The 20,417-nt window shown below is 52.8% G+C and overlaps 1 protein-coding gene across 1 annotated transcript; it reads left to right on the forward strand.

Moving 5' to 3' along the window:
- Nucleotides 1-497: 497 nt before the first annotated feature.
- Nucleotides 498-15,435, forward strand: PDGFRB (platelet derived growth factor receptor beta). The gene is made up of 22 exons (XM_074155440.1): nt 498-552; nt 2,058-2,354; nt 2,787-3,056; nt 3,325-3,452; nt 3,820-3,994; nt 4,586-4,778; nt 4,990-5,105; nt 5,646-5,772; nt 5,930-6,141; nt 6,900-6,994; nt 7,270-7,402; nt 7,824-7,928; nt 8,038-8,148; nt 8,512-8,665; nt 10,049-10,215; nt 10,447-10,565; nt 11,787-11,909; nt 13,319-13,430; nt 13,718-13,817; nt 13,937-14,042; nt 14,548-14,786; nt 15,285-15,435. The coding sequence occupies exons 1-22, from the start codon at nt 504-506 to the stop codon at nt 15,433-15,435; spliced, it is 3,282 nt and encodes a 1,093-aa protein (XP_074011541.1). The 5' UTR covers nt 498-503.
- The last annotated feature ends 4,982 nt before the right edge of the window (nt 15,436-20,417 follow it).

A 20,417-nucleotide genomic window follows, 5' to 3' on the forward strand; every position in this document is an offset into this window, starting at 1 on the left:
TGTCTTTGGGCTTGTTTGATTTCATGGGAAGGAGCAGAAAATGTGGGAGGGTTGGAGGGGGATCTGTTTTCTAGCAAGTTTTATCTCACTGGGACTGAGGGAAGCAAAAACTAAGGGAAAAAAAAAAAGTCAAGCGGTAGACGGAGGGAGGGAGGGAGGGCTCTGCAGTGGGGGAGCGGCATTTCGAGCAGGGATGAGCAAGAGTTGACACAACTCCCGGAGCCTCCAGCAAAATCCTTGTTTACCAGCGGGAGATGCCTTAGAAACAGCTCCTTCTGCAGATCCAGCGTGAGGGGGAACCAACCACCCCACCGGGAGGGAAAGGCTGGAAACTGGGAAGAGGTGGGAGGTTTCTAAGATGGAGAAGGGAGCCCAGGGCTCAAGTGGGGGCTCGGGGTCCCCCCTGCCCCGGGGTGGACAAGGGACCCCTCCTCTGGTAGCAGTGCTGTGCTCATCCCGCTTTGCTCTTGGCAGGATCTGGCCACCGAGCCACTGAGCCCACCATGCTGCCTCCCTCTCTGAAGACATCTCTCTGGCTCCTCATCCTCACCGGTGAGTGCTGTGGCTGGGGAGGAGTGTGCAGGATTGGGCACCATGCAGGGACGCTGACCTGGGATGCTCACCCCAGGGCGAGGGGGAGGAAAGGGGCAATGCCATGGGGAGGCATGGGGGTGATCAGGCACATCTGTCTCTCCTAATGTCTCAGGTCCATGGGCTCATGCCAACCCAATCTGATGGCAAGGTGCATATAAAGTCCCCACCTGCTTCTTGTTGATACACAGCTGGGTGGAAGGAGGAGACCTTTGCAGAGGGAGCACGTCCGGGTGTGCTCAGCCCTTAGCAGACACCCGAGAACCCACAATGACTGGACATTATGGACACTCCCACTGCAGAAAGGATTCACTCAGACCCCATATATACAATAACACACACACACACACACCCAGCAAGTCAATAGGTCCCCTGGCTCTATCTGGACTGTTTGCAGCATTGCTGTGACTCCCTGGGGGCTATCCTCAGCTGCCCTGATGACCCGTGGGGACACCGGACACGTCCCAGCCCCACTGGGACATCTGGGCAAAGGGTGAAGCAAGGAAGCTGAGAGAGACATGGGGAGCCATTCAGGAAGACCTTGCCTGTTTTATTGCTTCCAAAGGATTTCCTGCAAGGTTTTGCTTTCATTCCTTTTTCACTTTCTTGTAAACTGACATTGTTTCAGCCTAGTCTGTGTCCCGTCTGACACTGTCCCTGTGAAGAGGCAGCCAGAAGCACAAGGAATTGCCTCATCTCCTCTTTTCCTCCTTGCCTGCTAAATGCATGGCCTTTCCAAGCCTTTGAAGGTGCATCTGAGACCTACCTCAGCCTTTACAGAGACAGGCTCATTTTGGTGTCAGCAGTACTATCTATGTCAGCTCCCCGGGCCATCTAGACCAGCTCACAGGATGCATAAAAGCCAAGAATGTGAGAAAACATGTGTGGGAGGCTCAGGTCACCCCCATTTCCAGCCCTGTCCTCACCAAGGGTGCCCCTTGGGCTGGTGCAACAGCATCACAGCATGGCTGCCTCCCACCATGGCTCGGTTCACACCCACGGTCTCAACGGCTGCCCTAAATCCCTCCCGAGCCAGCTGTCTGCTCCTGACCACCTGGTGACACTGGGCAGCACTGGGTGGCATTGAGGTTGCAGTTACCTGACAGGTATGGGGCAAACGTAGTTAAAGCATAAAATGGGGGGTTCTCTACCCAGCGTTGCTGCAGACATGGGCAACTTTGAACATTGCTAAGCCCCGTGATGTCTTATTTCATTTCCAGTAAGGGTTTCGGGAGGTACACAGAATGAAGGGTGACCCACTAAGGTCTAGGTTGACAGGACATTTCTGAGGAGAACATTTGTTTTTCAGTGGTGGCTACACCAAGGAGGACAAATCCAGAAAGGTTATTTTTCAGTGTACAGGCTGACACTGCAAACCAAATACATTGGCATGAGGTTGTGCTCCAGTGTGCTTCTCCTTGGATTTCAGAGGAACCCAATCTGGTCTCATCTCCCTCCTCTTCCAGGTCTGCTGGAGGTAACATCCGGGGGCAGCGGGCTGCACATCGAACCCAGAGACACTGAGCTTGTCCTTGGCCTCCACAGCACCTTCTCCCTCTTGTGCTATGGGGATGGTGCACTGGTCTGGGAACGGGAGGGTCAGCCCCTTGCTGCCTCACTGGAGCACAGGGATGGTGTCTTTGTCAGCAATCTCACCCTCAGGAATGTGACGGGCCGTCACACTGGGGAGTACACGTGCACCTACAACCCCGACCAGGCTCCAGAGCCAGCAGAGAGGAAAGCCCTGTACATCTACGTTCCAGGTAGGGGACAGCACATCCTTGTCTCTGCATTTCCAAGGGGTTTAGCAACCAGGAGAAAGAGGCCTTTGAATTATTGTTCTGTCTCCAAACACCTGGCCTCCCAAAATCCTTCCTGCCATCACAGGAGAGCCCTGATGGCAGGTCATCTGGCTGTGGCATGTCTCTGGTATGCCAGGTCATGGGAGAAGCCCATGTGTGGTGTGTTGGGGCAAGCAGTGGGGGAAGCAATGGTGCTAGGCAGCATCATCTGGGTGGCTCTCACCTCCTGGAGAGGTTTGGCAAGCCCATGGCGTGGCAGCTCTACTTTGCCATGGGGAGTAGGGGAATAAGCTTTGCACCAGCCCTGTGTTGAAGCAGTCCTGGAGGAGCACAGAGCATCCCCAGTTCAGCTTCAAGCAGTTTTCTGTAACCAGTGATGCCTCTCTCACACAGATCCCTCCCTGGTCTTCCTCCCCACAATCACCTCCGAAGAGCTCTTCATCTTCATCACGGGTTACACAGAGGCTGTCATCCCATGCCGTGTGACCAACCCACAGATGCAGGTGACCCTCTATGAGAAAAAGGTGGAGAACCCCATCCCGGCTGCTTATGACCCACAACAGGGATTCAAAGGCTTCTTTGAGGATAAGACCTATTTCTGCCGGACAATTGTGGATGACCAGGAGGTGGATTCAGACACTTTCTATGTCTACAGGATCCAGGGTGAGTTGCCATTGTCATAGCTGTGCACTTGCAGTGGCGATTCCTCCAGCCTAATGGCAGAGGACAGCAAAGCTCTCCCCCTGTGTCCTCAGCGATGCCCCTGATCGATTTGGAGGCTGGATTTAGTCCTGTTGGGTTCTGCCAAATTGTCAGCTCCATTCCTCAGGAAAGAGACTTTCCAGGGGACCAGTCCACCCAGGATAAATGGACTGGGTGCCCACTCATCTCTTCCTTCATTATTCATCCCTTTTTTTCACCTTTCCCACAGTCTCATCTGTGAACGTCTCCATCAGCGCAGTGCAGACCATAGTGCGTCAGGGAGAAAATGTAACTCTGATGTGCACCGTGAGCGGCAACGAGCTGGTCAACTTCAACTGGGATTATCCCCGCAAGCAAGTGAGTGCTCCAGCCCCACATGCTCTGGGTAACAGCTCCAGCTTTCACCCGGACGTCCCATGGTGAACACTCATCAATATCCTAGGTGAAGCTTCATAGGAAGCTTCATAGGAAGATTCACCTCATGGCAGAAGCTATGGGATGCTGCTGCTGCCACACAGGGAGGCTTGATGGGGAGATCCTTGAGTTGAGGCTGTCTGCCTCAGTGGCCTCTGATCAGTTCGTGTTCCCTGTCCCTGTCAAGTTCCCTGTCAGACTGGGGTCCTCTACCCTTTCCTCCTCCCTTCTCATGAGCCTGGCTTTGTAGCTCCAATGGCAGAACATGTTCTTGACTTCTCAGACTGTATCTCCCATCCCCGTTGTGCAGGCAGGGAAGGCTGTGGAACCAGTGACCGACTTCCTGCCTGGATCCACCCACGAGATCCGCTCCATCCTCATCATCCAGAATGCAGAGCTGGAAGACAGCGGGACCTATGTCTGCAACGTCTCTGAGGGCTACCATGAGAAAACAGACCGGAAAGACATCACAGTCCATGTGATCGGTATGTTGCTGCCCACGCACCCAAAGCCACCAAACCACGTGGGTGTCCAGGCAGGATGCCCCAGGGTGACACCCTCTTCTCTCCTCACAGCCTCCAGCTCTCTCCCCTCCTCAGCCTCTGCGCTTAGCAACCATGGCAAAAAACCCCAACCCTCACCCCAAGACATCCCTGCCCACTTCTTGACTTAAAAACATCCCAAATCCCCCACCACAGCTTTTGGGACCCTTTATGACACTTGAGGGTGTGAGAGCTCTTCTGCACTGTACAGTGCCAATGCACTGCGAGGTCAAATTGTCGCCTCCCATCTGCATCCGTCCTTCTTCCATGTAATTTGAAGGAATGTCCCCCATCTCTACAAGATAACAGCCTTCTCCCTGCATGATGCCTGCCCCATGAGCTCCTCTGCTCCAAAGTGTGGCTCTGCACCCCCACTTCCCTTGGACAAGCCTGAAGCCTTGAGGGATGGATCTGGAGCTGTCCCACCCCTTCTTTGGGTTCAGGGGTTTTTGTTCCAGATCCATGTTTGTCCAAAGGACTGGAGAGGGGTCTCTTTTTATCCCTGACCCCCCTATCCCTCCTGCCCCCTCTCAGAGCGTGGCTTTGTGCGCTTCCACACCCACCTGCCCAGCACGGTCTATGCTGAGGTCCACAAGAGCCGCACCATCCAGGTGGAGGTGGAGGCCTACCCACAACCCAGCATCGTGTGGCTGAAGAACAACAAGACGTTGACCATGGAGAGCAGCAGTGAGTTCACCATCACCAGCAGGAACCTGTCAGAAACCAGGTGAGGGCCCATCACTCCTCACTAGGGTGCGGGGAGGGGATAATTCACAAAGCAATCTGCAAATCACGGGCTGGACATGGATTGGTGGTTGAATGCCTTTCCGTGAGTGAATTTTGAGCATGCATCAGATGGGTAGGAGCTGGTTAGTTCTGAGCATTGTCAGTAAAGCAGCCTTCCCACACCCATCACTCTGGGACTGTGTCTCCTCCAGGTACCAGACAGCTCTGGTGCTGGTGCGGGTGAAGCAGGAAGAAGGAGGATTTTACACGATCCGAGCTTCCAATGAGGATGATGAGCAGGAGCTGTCCTTCCATCTGCAGATAAATGGTGAGGATGGGCATGCAGATATGGGACTGAGGAATGTGGGGCCAGTCTCAGAGGATGGCTCCATCCTTTGCCACAGGACCCTCAGGCTGATGCCCTTACTCCTCTGACTACAGCTCCAGAGTGTTTTTGGTCAAAGGAAGAGCATTAAATCAAGAAATGTGCTCACTTGCAATACCTCACACGTGGTCTCAAAGCAAGGGGGACAGGGAGGCAGTGCAGACATCAGCAGCTTGGCCATCATGCCCTGGCCCAGGGTAGCAGATGCAGAGACAAGTGGGCAGCTCTGATGTCCAGCACTCTCCCCTGTGCTTGCCTCTGTTCTCTAAGCAACCTAAATTTGGACGGGTCTCCTTCATGACACCCTCAAACCTTTCTCTTTTTGCTGTTAGATTTCAAAAATGAAACACAGTTGCTGTGATGAGTCCTACCTCACTGTCCCCTCACCTCCAGGCCATGTTAGAGGTACAGGGGAATCATGTTCCCCTTCCATCCTGCAGTCAAAGTGAGGGCTCAATTCTCATCAGTGTCTCTTGGTTTCAGTGCCAGCCAAAGTGGTGGATCTCAAGGAGAACAGCAGTGCCAGCAGTGGGGAGCAGACCGTAACATGCTCTGCTGAAGGCATGCCCCAGCCAGAGATCAGCTGGTCTACTTGCAGCGACATCAAAAGGTAAGTGGAGTGATGGAGCCCGTGGGAATGGCTGGGATCTTGCATTTGTTAGAAGAATAATGTTTTATTGCATCCTGCTGGCCCACAAACCCATGCATCCCATGGTGACATGTGGTCCCAACTGCTTCATGGGTGCCTTTATCCTCCCCTGGGCCAGGTGCAGCGCCAAGGGGCAGCCCACCCGGCTGCTGGGGAACGAGTCCTCAGAGATTGGTCTGCAGACCAACGCCACGTACCACGCGGAGCTGCAGGTGTACCGCGTGAACAGCACCCTGCAGCTGCACAGGGTGGATGAGCCCCTGCTCCTGAGATGCACCGTGCAAAACTTCCTGGGCACCAACTCCCAGGACATCACTCTGGTCCCACATGGTAAGCTCTGAGGGAAGAGTTTGAGCCAGTGGTGGGGAACTAGGCTTTTCTCTCCATGTCTCCAGCCTGGAGGTACTAGGACCAGGGCTGTCCTCTGATGGCTGCAGTCCTCAAAGGCAGGAAGCCTGGGTACGCTGCCCAAAATGAAGCCTCCTTTGGGTTGAGCAGGAAAGGTTACTCCAGGAGGAGTCTGGAGCCCTTGTGTCCACTGGCGATGGACATCCTCTTCCCACCACTGGCAGGGTCATCCCTCCAGGGAGGCAAGATGCCTGAGTAGGTCCCCAGTGTCTTGTTATTAGCCCACGGGTCACTAGATGGTGCCACGGACTTCAACATCCATATGCTGAACATCCCAAATATGAGGAAGGATGGTCTAAGCCCAGGTCCAGAGCTGCCAGCTCTCCCCCAGGCAAACCAGCCCCTCTAGCTCCTTACACCCTCCCATGGTCAAACCTCTCCTGAGGCAGCAAGCCCTTCAGCAGGCTGTAACAACCCATTGCCCCATTACCCCTGGTGTGTTGGCCCTGCAAGTGCTGGGTAGGTTTGCCCAGAAGGAGAAGAGAGGGACTACCCCCACCCAGAGGACAGCTGAGGGTTGATATCTGAGGGGAGGTGTGTAGCAGGAGGGGGACAGTGGCTAGAGGAGGAAAGGGGAAGGGTGCAGGGATCCCTTTGTGCTGCTATCCTCTACTTTCCCGAGGGTACCCAAACCATGCAAGGTTGGAGGAGTCTAACTGCTGTCCCTGTTATCATTGTAGCCTTGCCGTTCAAAGTGGTCATCATCTCTGTCATCCTGGCCTTGCTGGTCCTCACCGTCATCTCCCTGATCATCTTGATTGTCCTGTGGCAGAAGGTAAAAGAGGAGAGCATTCCCAGTGCAACTGTGGTACCCCCATGTCAGGATGGCTGGGAAGAGCAAAGCTGTGAACTCTTGCTCAGGCATGGGCCTGAAAAATGTCCTACCCATTCCAGGGATCATGGCTCCCCCTGGCATCTGTAGGCTAGATGGGGCATGAGGCAATGGCTGCAGGGACAAAAGACTCCCTGACAAAACCCATCCACATCCCCCATGCCTTCTCTGACCCTCAGAGTCTCTGATCTCTCTTCCCCCTTTGCTCCCCTTTCCAGAAACCTCGTTATGAAATCCGCTGGAAGGTGATTGAGTCAGTCAGCTCCGATGGGCACGAGTACATCTACGTGGATCCCATGCAGCTCCCCTATGACTCCAGCTGGGAGGTGCCCAGGGACAAGCTGGTGTTAGGTAAAGGCTGTGCAGGTCTTACTGATGGACCTCTGGGGTCCTGGCTGTCTGGGGGTAATGGGTTTGGGATCTCCAAAAGAGACCAACCCAGAAAGGGCACAGAGATCCCTCAAGATATGATGTGATTCTGGGACAGAGGGAACACCCGGGACCACGGTGGGACACCAGCTGCTCCCTTTGGCTTGAGGCACTTAGTTATTCCTGGCTATCCTTTCCTGCGGCTGGAAGTTCCTTCCCTTCCCAGCCAGAGAGAAACCATCCCTAACCACAAACATCATAGCTCACCACCCCCTCCATGCCCACCAGGACAACTGCAGCGAAGCTGGTGGGGATTCAGACAGAGGACTTGTCTTTTCCAAGCGCCTTATCTCAGCTCTATCAAGGCTATCCCCAACCTTGTCTCCTCGCTGTTTCTTTGTAGGACGCACTCTTGGCTCTGGTGCCTTTGGACGCGTGGTGGAGGCAACAGCCCACGGACTGAGCCATTCACAGTCCACCATGAAAGTGGCGGTCAAAATGCTCAAGTGTGAGTTGTCCCCACACCATACCTTTCCCCCATCCCAAAGTTGTGAGGCTGAACAGTGCTCATGTGCTCCCTTCCTTGCCCTGACACTCACACCAGCTCTTCCCAACAGCCACTGCCCGGAGCAGCGAGAAGCAAGCCCTCATGTCCGAGCTGAAGATCATGAGCCACTTGGGACCTCACCTCAACATCGTCAACTTGCTGGGGGCCTGCACCAAAGGAGGTAGCTGAGTTCTGGGTGCCTTGTCTCCTCTCCCTGCTGCCATGGGCTGTGCTGAGGGGGAGAACTGCCCTCAGAGAGAGGAATTCCTGTTTTCTGGTTCAGAATAATTCAACCTTCCCCTAGGAAAGCCCTGTGGGGCTCTGAAAGCCTTTCTTTCCAACCTGATTGAAATTGAGACGGCATGTTTCTGTTAACCCCCACCTCCTTCCTTAAACACAAATTTCACATTCCAAAAATGCTCAGTAGCAGAAAGATGGCTTTTCCCCCTGGCCCTGCCTTGATGTCCTGCAATCTGGTAATGTCCCCGTGGGATGAAATTCGCTGCCCTGGGGCAGGACTGACACGGGTGCTCTCTCCCACCAGGGCCCATCTATATCATCACCGAGTACTGCCGCTATGGGGACCTGGTGGACTACCTGCACCGCAACAAGCACACTTTCCTGCAGTCCTACGGAGAGAAGGCACGGCGGGAGGCAGAGCTGTACGGGAACACCGCCAAGGAGGACCATGTGCAGAGGTACCTGGAAAACAGCTCTCTCCTGCTCCCTGGTGCCTACCCCATCCCAGCCCCCATCAGTGCCAGGAAGGTTACCTGTATTTCCTCCAGACCAGTAAAATGAACGCTGGCCCAGCACTGGGGTACAGTTGGCCACTCTTTTACCTTGTGAGACTGGCCCATGTGCCAACCAGCCATCTCCAACCAGCTCCTGGCAGACGGGGAGTTAGCAGAGGCAATATGTGTGTCCTGGAGGCTGAGTTTGCTAGCACACACGCTGGCTGCTCCATGCCAGTTGGGAATATTCCCTGGCATCATTAACTTACTGGCATAACCACAGCTATGCTTCAAGTAGAGAAGCGAAGTGTTTCCCAGCATGTCTTAACCCTTGGAGACCTCAGCTCTGCATTTTCAGGGCAGGTCACGTTGCTACCGAGCCTAAGGGAGAAGTGCTAGGAGGAGTGCAGTTGCACAAGAGGTGCTAGACGGAAAGGGAAATGGTCCTTCATCCAGTTGCCATCTGTGGGAGGTGCAGGCAGATCGGTGTACAGAAACCATCCCATGGGAAGTTAGAAAGCAGCATTTCCTCCCAGCATGCCAAAACAATAGTAAAATAGAGCAATGTTAGGACATCAGCATAGCTCCCCCCACCCCGTGTTTTCTGCTTGAAGGTAGCTGAGATCCTCCTAAGCCCTAAGCACAGCCTCCTGAGCCTGTGGGGATGTGCCCCACAGCTCTGGCCATGCAGAAGGTTTCCGTTGCCCAACACCATCACGTGGATGGCCTCAAGATGTTGCTTCCAGGATGCAGTTGTTGCTCACTCAGGGGAGAGGTGTGCAAGGATGCAGGTGTTTGCTGATCCAAACTGGGAAGGTTTAACTGTGGACAGAGGGTTGTTCAGCCTTCTCCAGGACACTCCTGTCCAGGCTGGGAACGTGCACAGCTAAGGTGGAGGGTTTCACCTGCCCAATCTGGCTTGGGTCTCCTGCCCTCCTGCCCTGTGGGTGCCTGTGGAGCTGGCCCTGGATCTCCTTCCTGCCCTCCCCAGTGTGGAGCTCATGTGCTGAGCCAAACCTGTGCTCTGCCAGGCAAGGTGAGCGTGAGAAGCTGCAGCCTGTGGGCAAGGACACCAGGAGACGTGCAGGGGAATGTGGCAGGGCTGTTTAAGGCTAGCGAAGAGGACACCAGAGCTGTTAGGTGGTGGAAGGACATCTCCAGTGCCATTCGCACTTCTCTGTATGCATGATGCAGGGCTTCTTTCCCTGCTGCGTGGGACATCTCAGCGCTGGGGCTGTGGGAATTTCAGGAATTTGTGGGAATTGCAGTCCCACAAATCATTGCTCCCATCCCCTGCATCTCCTCCTCTCTTCTGGATCTGAACAGCCTCTTTGCTTCCCCCTGCAGTCACCTCTCCTTGTCTGTGGAGAGCGACGGGGGCTACATGGACATGAGCAAGGACGACTCCCTGGATTATGTGCCCATGTCCGACATGAAGGGTGAAGTCAAGTACGCTGACATCGAGTCCTCTAACTACGGCACCCCATACGAGCTGGACAGCTATTCCCCGTCAGGTAACAACTCAGCTGCAGTGGGAGGAAGAGGTGCTTGCATTGGGCGTTGGATGCCTTCGCTTGCAGAGATGGATGGTCCATATTGCAAAGGACATCTCTGGGACAAGTCCAGCAGCGGTGGCAGATGCACTCATGATGGGACTTCCCCACTCTGTCCCGTTGTCCCTCCACCAGTGGGCAGCCCATGAGTGTGCTGAGTAACACCAACATCTGTCTCTGCTTGTCCTTCAGCTCCTGAAAGAACAGACCGAGTGACACTGATAAACGAGTCTCCGCTCCTCAGCTACATGGACTTGGTGGGCTTCAGCTTCCAGGTGGCCAATGGGATGGAGTTCCTGGCTTCCAAAAATGTAAGTATGCTGGCTGGTCCGTGGTGCCTGTGGTAGTGGAGGCCAACAATGCTCTGCTGTGTCCTGTGGTCAGCTTCCGCTCAGTGTCCCTCTGTCCATGCCAACCTCCTCATGGGAGAAGTGGCCGTGCGCTTGAGGAGCTGCTGACCGCTTCCCTTTGGAAACAGCTCTGAGGATCAGCATGACTGTATTTGCACGTGACAGCTAACCCTGGCGTAGGTCGAGCTTCAGACCTCAAATTCCCTGACCCTCAGCTCCTCCCAAGCCATGTGCAGCACAGCTGTGGTGTTGTATCATCCCCATTTACAGGGATGACCAAACAGCAATAGCCTCCCTGTGCTAAAGCACAAGGCATTCCACAGCAGAGCTGCTACTCTCCACGGACACCCCTATTGCACTACATGCTCTGAACCCCCCCCAGACCTCATCAGAAGTGCTTATTCAGTGGAAATTAAGCAACCACAGAGCACCAGGCTCTGGGATCTCCTAAAGTCTGGCTTAGCCCAGGGCAGGCAGTAATATAGTTGTTCCGTGTGAAACATCACAGGGATAAGAAACAGGGTGGTGATGGCACCAATGACATGTGGAGAGAAATTGCTGGCTCCTTGCCTCCTGCCAGAAAGTCTGATCATCAGAAGTGCATGGTCAGTGCTCCCCCATGGAGCACAGAAGAGAAGCTCCCAGCTTCCCACCACTTCCAACAGTCACACTATGCAGCGGTGTAATATCACCATGCTTGCTGGTAGTGTCTGGCAGGGTCTTGAGCAAACCTCAGGACTGTTCATACGGAAAGCATCCAATGTGCTAGCAAATCAGGAGACACAAGTTAGGCTGGTGTAACTCTGATACCTTCAGACTGCTGGGTTGGATTGTCCAACCAGAGATGGGAGACATTCCCTCCTTGCCAGCCCATCAATCAACCCTCTTGCTTGGTCAGGCCCTGGCAATCCCCTCTCTACTGGGTTGTTCCAATTGCCCTTGCCAGATTTGTATGCCTGTTGCTGTCATGGGGGTAGCACTCCAGGCGAGCAGAGAAAATGTGGTAGCTCTGCTAGTAGCTTCGAGCCACGGTTGTCCCTAGAGGTGAAGGAAATGCCTCAAATGATGTCAGGTGAATACTGTCCCTGCAGCCACAGAAATGGGCTTGGGCTGGAGCTGGGCTGCTTCCTTGGGCTGTCTGGGGATCCCTCACAGTGACAGTGCCCTGTATCCCCCCTACAGTGTGTGCATCGTGACCTGGCTGCCAGGAACGTCCTCATTTGTGAGGGGAAGCTGGTGAAGATCTGTGACTTTGGCCTGGCAAGGGACATCATGAGGGATTCCAACTATATCTCCAAAGGCAGTGTGAGTACCGGGAGCTGTGTAAGCCACTTCTTCCCAGGGCTCTGGGCCTGGCGCACCCGGTCATTGTGCCCAGGGGTGGTGACAGGGCAGGACTCCCAAGAGGTGGTATCAACAGCCAACCATCCTGCACCTGATGTGCTCTGCACGCTGTGGAGTAGCAGAACTGCATGCCCATATCTCCAGGCTCTTCCAGAAGAACCTGGGAAGCAGCAGCAGTGGCAAAACTAAGGATTGTCCCCTGTAGAGCCCATCACTGGCAGCAGTGCTGCATCCCTTCCCTGCGTGGTGCTGAGTCCAGTCCTGAGCCGCAGGCAGGTTGGAATGCAAGGTTAGGAAGCTTGATAGCACTGCAGTGAGTCACTGGCCACTCTGGGAAGAGGTTCACAGGCTTCTGCTCTAACCACTAGACCACAGGGTAAGAGGAAGTGTTTTCCTGCGAGCAGCTACTTTCCAGAAAGACGTCTCCAGTCTTTCGAGGCAGGAGAGGATGAGGCTGTAACTGAGCTTCCACAGAACCAACTCTGTGACTTCAACAAAAGCATGGCCGCTCCAGCCCTGGGGCATTTGGGAATGTGCAACCCCAAGCAAAGCAGGCTATGTAATTCCCAGAGAAACTGAGGCTGGTAGAGCTGAGAGTGGAGCCAGGCCCCTCAAATCCCAATATTTATCTACTCTATGAACCGCTTAACTTCTCTTGTGCTTTCTCCCGTGTGCATGGGATGGGAGACAGGCACCCAGTGCCTGGGCAGGGAGACCCTCCTGTGGAGGGGCTGGGGTTTTCCAGTCCAGCCTTGGCATAGCTGCTTTTCCTTCCAAAACAGGAAATGAAACCGAGCCCCTTTGCAATCCTTCCTGGAGATTATTTTGGTATTCATTGTGCAAGCAAATCCCAGGAACGGCACAGCCAGTGCTGCATACAGGCTGGTCAAGTGAGGCTTCCTTTCATGTCTCACTCTGATTGAGTAAGAGCAGGAAAAAGCTGGATGTGTCCTTCGGCTCTTTTCTGGTCATCTGATAGCCCTCTCCAGCCTAGTCTCAAGTTTTCAAAGTCCAGATAGACCTGGACTGCCTTCAGGAGTGCTGTGGTCATGTTGTCCAAGTCAGTGGACTCCCCAGGAACTAAGGAACAGAGAATGCACACCATGACAGCTCATCATGGCAGACAGTGATGGAAAAAGGTGTAGCACACCTGCTCTTTCTTCCTCCCTGCTGGGTTCATCCTGCACAAGGAAAGAGGAAACCAGTCCCTCCAAGAAGTGGCTGACAGCAGATGTTAGCAGATGTTCTGGGCTGACTGGCAGCTCTGAAGGGTCTTCTCTGTTTGTAAATTGGGTGTCAGGCTCTCATCTCTTGAAACAAGTGCAGTAGATGCTGCTGACTCTCTTTTTGTTCCATTTTTTTCCTCTTAGACCTTCTTGCCCCTTAAGTGGATGGCTCCAGAGAGCATCTTCAACAACCTCTACACCACCCTGAGTGATGTGTGGTCTTTCGGGATTCTCCTCTGGGAGATATTCACTCTAGGTAAGTGCCCGGGAGATCATGGTGGTGTTTGTAGGTCTGATAGCATGTTAGAAGGATTCCTTCCCAGAGACAATAGAAATCCATTTCTAATCCCCAAGTCCCAACCTTACCAGTCAGGGTAGCACTTCATTCCCTGTCTCTTTCTTTCCCATGCTGACATTGCCATTTGGAAGTGAAATGAAACAGGAAAGGTAAAGAGAAAAGGAAGCCTTGGTGTGAAATGCATGTTGGCATGGAGGTGGCAGGCAATCCACCAGCCTGATTTCCTGCTCTTCCTTTGCACCCAGGGGGGACTCCATACCCTGAACTGCCTATGAACGAACAGTTCTACAACGCCATCAAACGTGGTTATCGGATGTCCAAACCCACCCATGCCTCTGATGAAATGTAAGTGCTGCCCATAAGCATTTGCCCTGGTCCCGCCCCACACGAAGTACAGAAGCATTTCTGCCTCTTTTTCCCCCACCTGCTCACTCACCAGAGTGCTCTCTCCTCCCTCTTGCTAGCTACGATATCATGCAGAAGTGCTGGGAGGAGAAGTTTGAGATCAGACCATCCTTCTCACAGCTGGTGGTCCTTATGGGAAACCTCTTGGTAGATTGCTACAGGAAGGTATGTTCAAAGGATCCTGTGCTGGAGGGACAGAAGAGGGTCGGTGTTCTGTGGAGGATGTTCTTTTGGTTAGGACCCTCAATCAGGGTTTGGAGACCAGTGTTTAGTGCTGCTGTGCCAGAGGATTTCGCTGTGACTAAGGCTGCATTAGTTTGAACAGCCAATGAAAGTGGTTTGGGCATCCTGGGGTCATTGCTGAGGCAACTGGCATCGTCAGGCAGGCAGCTGGTATCTCAGCAACTGCGGAAATCAGAACTGGCAGGAGATCAAAAACCTGCCTCCAACTGTTTGGGATTTTGGAGCTGTGGAGTTGTGTCCCAGATCTCTCCCTTAAGAAATGTTCAAGACTTGTCTTTGGTGGAGTCAGAGCAGCTGAACCCACCTAGAAAGATGTCAGGCCCTCTAGAGAAAGCCTAACAGAGAGGGAAAGCAAATACAAGACAAGTGCATTTTCTCCACTCACAAAACCTTCCCGTTTCTTTGGTAACCTGCCCTGCGAGAGCAGAGGTACCATCAGGTGGATGAAGAGTTCATGAGGAGTGACCACCCCGCTGTTGTCCGCACAAGACCCACAATTCCCGGGCTGAATAACGCCAGGCTCACCCCCAACTCCCCTACCGGCAGCATCCTCTACACATCCGTGCACCAGAATGGGGGAGAGAATGACTATATCATCCCTCTTCCCGACCCCAAACCCGAGGCAATCTGTGATCTTCCTCAGGAGGCCTCCATCAGCCGGGCCAGGTAAAAACATCTGAGCGTTGTCCCTTCCCTTGCCTGGACAAATCTGGAAGTGGGGCCCTCAGGAGGAAATGGGGACACTTTGCTATGGCATGGGTTTACCAGGAGAGAAGAAGGGCAGTGTCATCTCCATCTGAGGTGCTGCTACCTTGCATGAGCCTGCTGAAATGAAGATGAGCCAGAGGAGCTGGGATTTGAGCTAAGATGGGGTGTCATGACATGCCCCTGTATATCAGCTGGCACAGCTGGGGACAAGAGACCCCACTTACAAGGAGCAGAGCACACTGGGGTGCATGGTCTGCAGCCCTCAAACACAACTTGTATTGTTGTGTTTGAGGGCTGAATAAACCCAAGCGATACTGTCTGTCCCCTGTGGAAAGCTTCTCAGACACACTGGGACTGCCAGGAGACTGGCACATTTCTCAGCCATTGGGAATCTTCTCTCACCCAGGAGACTTGGGACAAGGCACTCATTTCTCTCTCCTCCTTGTCTCCCTTCAGCTCGACGCTGAACGAGGCCAACACATCGTCTACAATATCCTGTGACAGCCCTCTGGGCCTCCGGCAGGACGAGGAGCAGGAATCCGACCCACAACCAGGCTGCCAGGAGCCAACCACAGGGCACCAAGAGGTGGAGGAGAGTTTCCTGTAGTCAGAGCTGGGCTGACTCTGCATCTCCCCATGGCAAGACCAGCTGAGGGGCTGACCCAGACATCACAGAGAGCCACGCTTTGTGCTTGTACATTGGGACATCCCCACCTGTCCCAGCACTCCTCCTTCCCTCCCATCTCCCAGTGTTTTTTGGGTGGGGAATTAAAGACTTTTCCCCATTGCCGTCCTCCTCCCCCTTACAAAGAGGTGGCTCAGTGCCAGCAACCTTCCAGATCACTGCCATGTCCTCCTCAGTGATCAAACCACTGCAGGAGGGAGACATCTCACAGACCAACATCTTCTTTTCAAGTGGAAGACGTGGATTGGATCTCCACAAGAGACACCATTTTCTGCATTGCTAAGATGATACTCTAGCCTCTTCCCCCTCCATGGTGATGAGTCTCATCTTCTCTGCACCAGCCCTTCTCTGATGGTCTCAGCACCAGCCACACTGTGGTTCTGTGAAATGCCACCAGGACAGATGACTTGCTTGGGGCCCATTGCTGGGGTGCAGAGAACCTGCAACACCAACCTTCAGCTGCTGGAGATCAAGAGTACATTGGGGAGATTCCCCTCCAAGACCAGCCAGTGTCTCAGAGATACTGAATCACCGTTCTCCTTTCTTGACAGCTCTTCTATGGTGGATAGAGCGTCACAAGCACTACAGGTACCCATGGTTCTGAGGCACAGCTCTGCGCCCACCTAGACGGGCTGTCACAACCCCACACCCTTTTGTGCCCAGCATGGCACCAGGACCTCCAAGGGCATGCCAGGAACTCAAAATACTCTCACAATGACCCTATTGTAGTAGCAAAGAGGGCAGTCCAGTGTTGTTTATGTTGTCTGTGTGGACACTAAGCTAATTATTCTCCATTGATGATTTAAAGGGAACAAATATATTAATCCACTAGCCAGGGCCAGTATAAGGAAGCAATATGGCTATTCATTAATCTACTGCCACTAAACCCAGCTCATCTGCTGGGAAATCATATAATCCTGCCAGCTGCAAAATCTTTGTGCCTTATCTTGGGGAAGCAAGGGCTCCCTTTCGATAGACTGTTCACCCAAACACTCTTTCTCAGGGTGGGAGATCTCACCGGTCCCTCCTGACTCATAGCAAGACTATGGGGAGCAATAAGGATGCCAGAACACCAACCCAGGGACATCTCAAAAGGCAGAGAAGGAGAGAGGCTGGGAAGGTGTTTGGTCACGGCTGAACTGTATCTCACACCCTGCCACCTTCTAGGGGCCAGGCACAGCCACTTGCACCCTGCCAGGGCTGTGGATGAAGTGTCATGGGGAACCAAGCAGAGCAACAGGAATCAGGAAGAATTCCTTTCTCTTGGAAAGTTTTGAAGAATAAAAGGGCAGAGACCTTCCTCCTGCTTCCTGCCTCCCTCCTTTCTTCCCACAGGTAGGCCTGGGACTTCTTGTGCTCTCAGCTGCCACTTGAATGAGGAGACTCAAAGCAGGAGGAACACCAGGCTTTTGAAATCAGTGGTGAACCCCACTTCTGCAGAGGTGAAAGCTAACCCCCCCAAACCTACACCTCTCACACCATAGAAACTAGCAGGGTTTTTTTTTTTTTTTTTCTGAAAGGAGAAGTTTCGCCTTGCACAGAGCTCTGTTTGCTGCATGCCCCCCAGCTCCCATTAACCCCTTCATTGACCTACTCATGCACATCTCTCTGTGCATCCCATGAAAAAACGCACAGGCAGGTTTACAAATTCAGAAATGCCATCAGCATCTTGCTGGCCTTCTGCCACCTCAGAGCCACTGAGAATTTTTTTTCCTTTAAATACAAAAATTCTGCCAGAAATCCCTAGCAAAACAGCTTCTGTTTTAAGTTGTCTATCATTGCGATGCTGCCGTTTATGCAGCTAAAAGAGGAGTAGACGTTTTGTGGGCTGATGTCCTTGGTGAAATGTGAACATAAGAAATAGCACTTTTATTGGCAGCCAGTGGAGTATATTTTCAGCCCGTGTGGTCAGATTCCCCACCATCCGTAGGAAACACACTGTGAATAACAACTGTTTTTCCATGCTCTGCTCCTCCTGCTTGCAATGAAGGAGCCATCTTCTGTGGCCACAGTTCATAAAACCATCCTAACCACAGAGAAGCAGTAACTTATGAGATCCTTGGGGTCAGACCACTTTATTTTTCTAACGTGTAAGGTGCTTGGGAGGATCCGTGTCACTGCAACTTGAGCCCATAGGATGGCACATCAGATCATCCTAATAGCCCCTGTCTGTCTGCACCAGCTCCATTTTTAATTTCTCCTTCTCTATCAAAGGTGACCAGAAATACCCAGTACTCCAGGTGAGGTCAAATCTAGACCTCACACAGGGCATTAATAGTTCTGGTCTGTACTGGATTTGGCTTGTCTGGTGTAGCTTTGGATAATGTTGGCCTTTTCCCAGCCACAACATACTGGCAGTTTAGAGTCATCCTCTGACCAGTCTAAGCACCTACGTCTTTCTACTCTTCCAGCATTTCTAACCAAGATACTCCCCGCTGTTCCAGACATTGGGTCATCAGCACATTTCATTAACAAACCGTTATTTTTGGGCTGGACTGACTAACAAAAATATTAAATACTTTTAGCATCAAGAGCAACCCTAGAGAGCTGCTTTTACTACCTCCATCAAGCCCAAAGATTTCTTCATCAATTAACCCCTTCTCATCCTCCATTTGGCCATTTACTTATTTACTTCACAAATCTTGTACTAAGCTCCATCTTGTACAGATTAATTACCAATTAAATTGCTAATTTCCCACTATCAAATACTTTCCACAGTCCTGAAAGAGGAGACCTATTTCTTCTCCCTGCTGGGGGAACTCAGGTATCCTGTCCTAATAGCAGGGCATTAGTTGCACTTGGATGCCTATTGTATTTTGCCCCATTTGTAGATTTATTGCAGTTATTTCTTGCATCAAAACCTGTTCTGGCTGCTGACAGGGTGCTAACCCCCCCCCCTCCCTCTTCCTTCTTAAAGTAGGTACGCCAGACTCTTTGTAAAATGGTACCGTTCCCCACTCCAGAGAGATACGACCAAATATTTGCCTTTGGCCCCGTGATTGCAAGGGCCAAGTCTTGCACTTTTGTGGTACTTTCCTGTCCTTTACTCAACCATTCCCGTCACCATTTTGCACACCCGCTGCAGCGAGCAGATCTTCTCAGCCAGGGACAGGCTGGCAGCTGGGCAAAGCCACCAGGTTTTGCTAAGCATCCCTGTGCAGCCCTCCTCGAAGAGAGGGCTTGGCAGGGCTGAGGCTTTCAGCAGCGCCCCCAGAGAAGCTCTTTCAGCTTGGGGACCCAGCTCCAGCCCCCCACTCCCTCCCTCTCTGCTGCCAACATTCCAGTCCCTGCATGGCCCAGGGGGTGAGGGCCAGGAGAAACTGTTGGCTGTTCTGGGACCATCGGTTTTGTAGCCATAATTTCTCCGGTGAGACTCTGAAGGGAACCGGTCCCTCCAGGTTTTTAATCATCAGTATGTTTGTTTGGGTGTGTTTTTGTGTTTAGAGGTGGACCCAAACTGAGCCCCCCAAAAAGGAACACGTGCCACAGTTTGGGCGCACCTCTAGTGCAATATCTTTTATTTGTAGATTATATTTTACTCTGCAGCTGTTGCATCGTTATCAGCACCAGTATATGCATAATCTTACTGCCAGTCACTATTTCATACATACCTAAGTGTATCCCAGAAACTAAATAGGACACCCTGGTGTCTCTTTCCACATTTAAGATGCTCCTCAGACTGACGCGTGCACAGGTTTTAATCCTTTGGTCCTTCTCGGTTTGAGCGTGTTGTTTTTTTTTTTTTTTTTTTTTACGCGAGAGTGTCACGTTTAGTGTTTGTTTGTGTCGTGTTAAGAAATCTAGAGCACAGCGGACTTTACTTGTAACTCAGTTGTCTCTGTTCACCTGCCAAGGGGACGGTGGCAGAGTCCCACGGGGACGGGAGGCAGAAGGGCAGTGCAGATGTGCAGCCGGGGGGAAGTCAGCCAGAACTGAGAAACGGCTCTTCCCCTTCTTCCCAGTCTGGGCTCTGGGCTGGGCTGGGGGAGAGACAGCACTGCAAATACAGGGTGCTGGGCAGTGGGTTTGGTTTGGGCTGTGGGGAAGCTGGGCCCGTGTAAAGCCGGGCAGATCTGGAGAAGGGGATTTCACAGATGTCTTCTTCTAGGGGGGCTTTTTCTAAAACGGGATGTCGACTGACAGGCTAAGGAGGCAAAGTCCATGGAAGGGCTCTGGTCAAGCTCAATGCTTAGCTGTGCTCCCACTTGGAGAACATGAAGGTTGCCCTTTGGCAGCCTTTGGTAGCCTTTTGGCAGCCTTTACCCTTGGTGGTTTCACAGGCAGAGAGCAGCCAGGGCAGCTGCAGGTCCTCACTGAGCACCGGGCAGCTCCTGGGTCATGCACAGGTCCTTCCCCCAGCAGACCTCAGCCCTGCCTGGATGCTGAGCAGCCAGGGTTGACTGTAACAGTGGAGAAACCATGCTGTCATGCAGGACTTGCCCAGGGCAGGCCAAGTATTCTTAAAAAAATCAGATTTCGTGGGCCAGCACATGGGTAGCTGGCCTCCCAGCTTAATTCCCATGTTTCGCCCAGGGGAATCAAAGTGGGGCTGAAGTCTTTGCCAAGATGGACCTACTTGGCTTGGGCAAAGGCAGGGGAACTTCTCCAGTGCAGCTTCAGTGGCACTTTGGAGAGATGATTCTTGCATGGGTGGGAGGAGGCAGGGAAGCCAACTCGTGCTGGGAGGCCTGCAGTGTCCCATCATTCCTGTCCTTTTTTCCTCCATGGATTGCACCAGAACTGCAAAGCTTGCCCAAAGAGTACTCTCTGCCCTCTCCCCCTCCTGCTGGCTTGCTGGCATCACACAGCATCTCTGCAGCATCTCTGAAGAGAAGCAGCACCTGCCTCCATGCTGTCTGTCAGAAACCATCCTGAGGGGAAACATAAAAACAGAGTTCAGATTA

Source organism: Numenius arquata, chromosome 11 (assembly GCF_964106895.1).
Source record: "Numenius arquata chromosome 11, bNumArq3.hap1.1, whole genome shotgun sequence".
In the NCBI taxonomy this organism is placed as follows: domain Eukaryota; kingdom Metazoa; phylum Chordata; class Aves; order Charadriiformes; family Scolopacidae; genus Numenius; species Numenius arquata.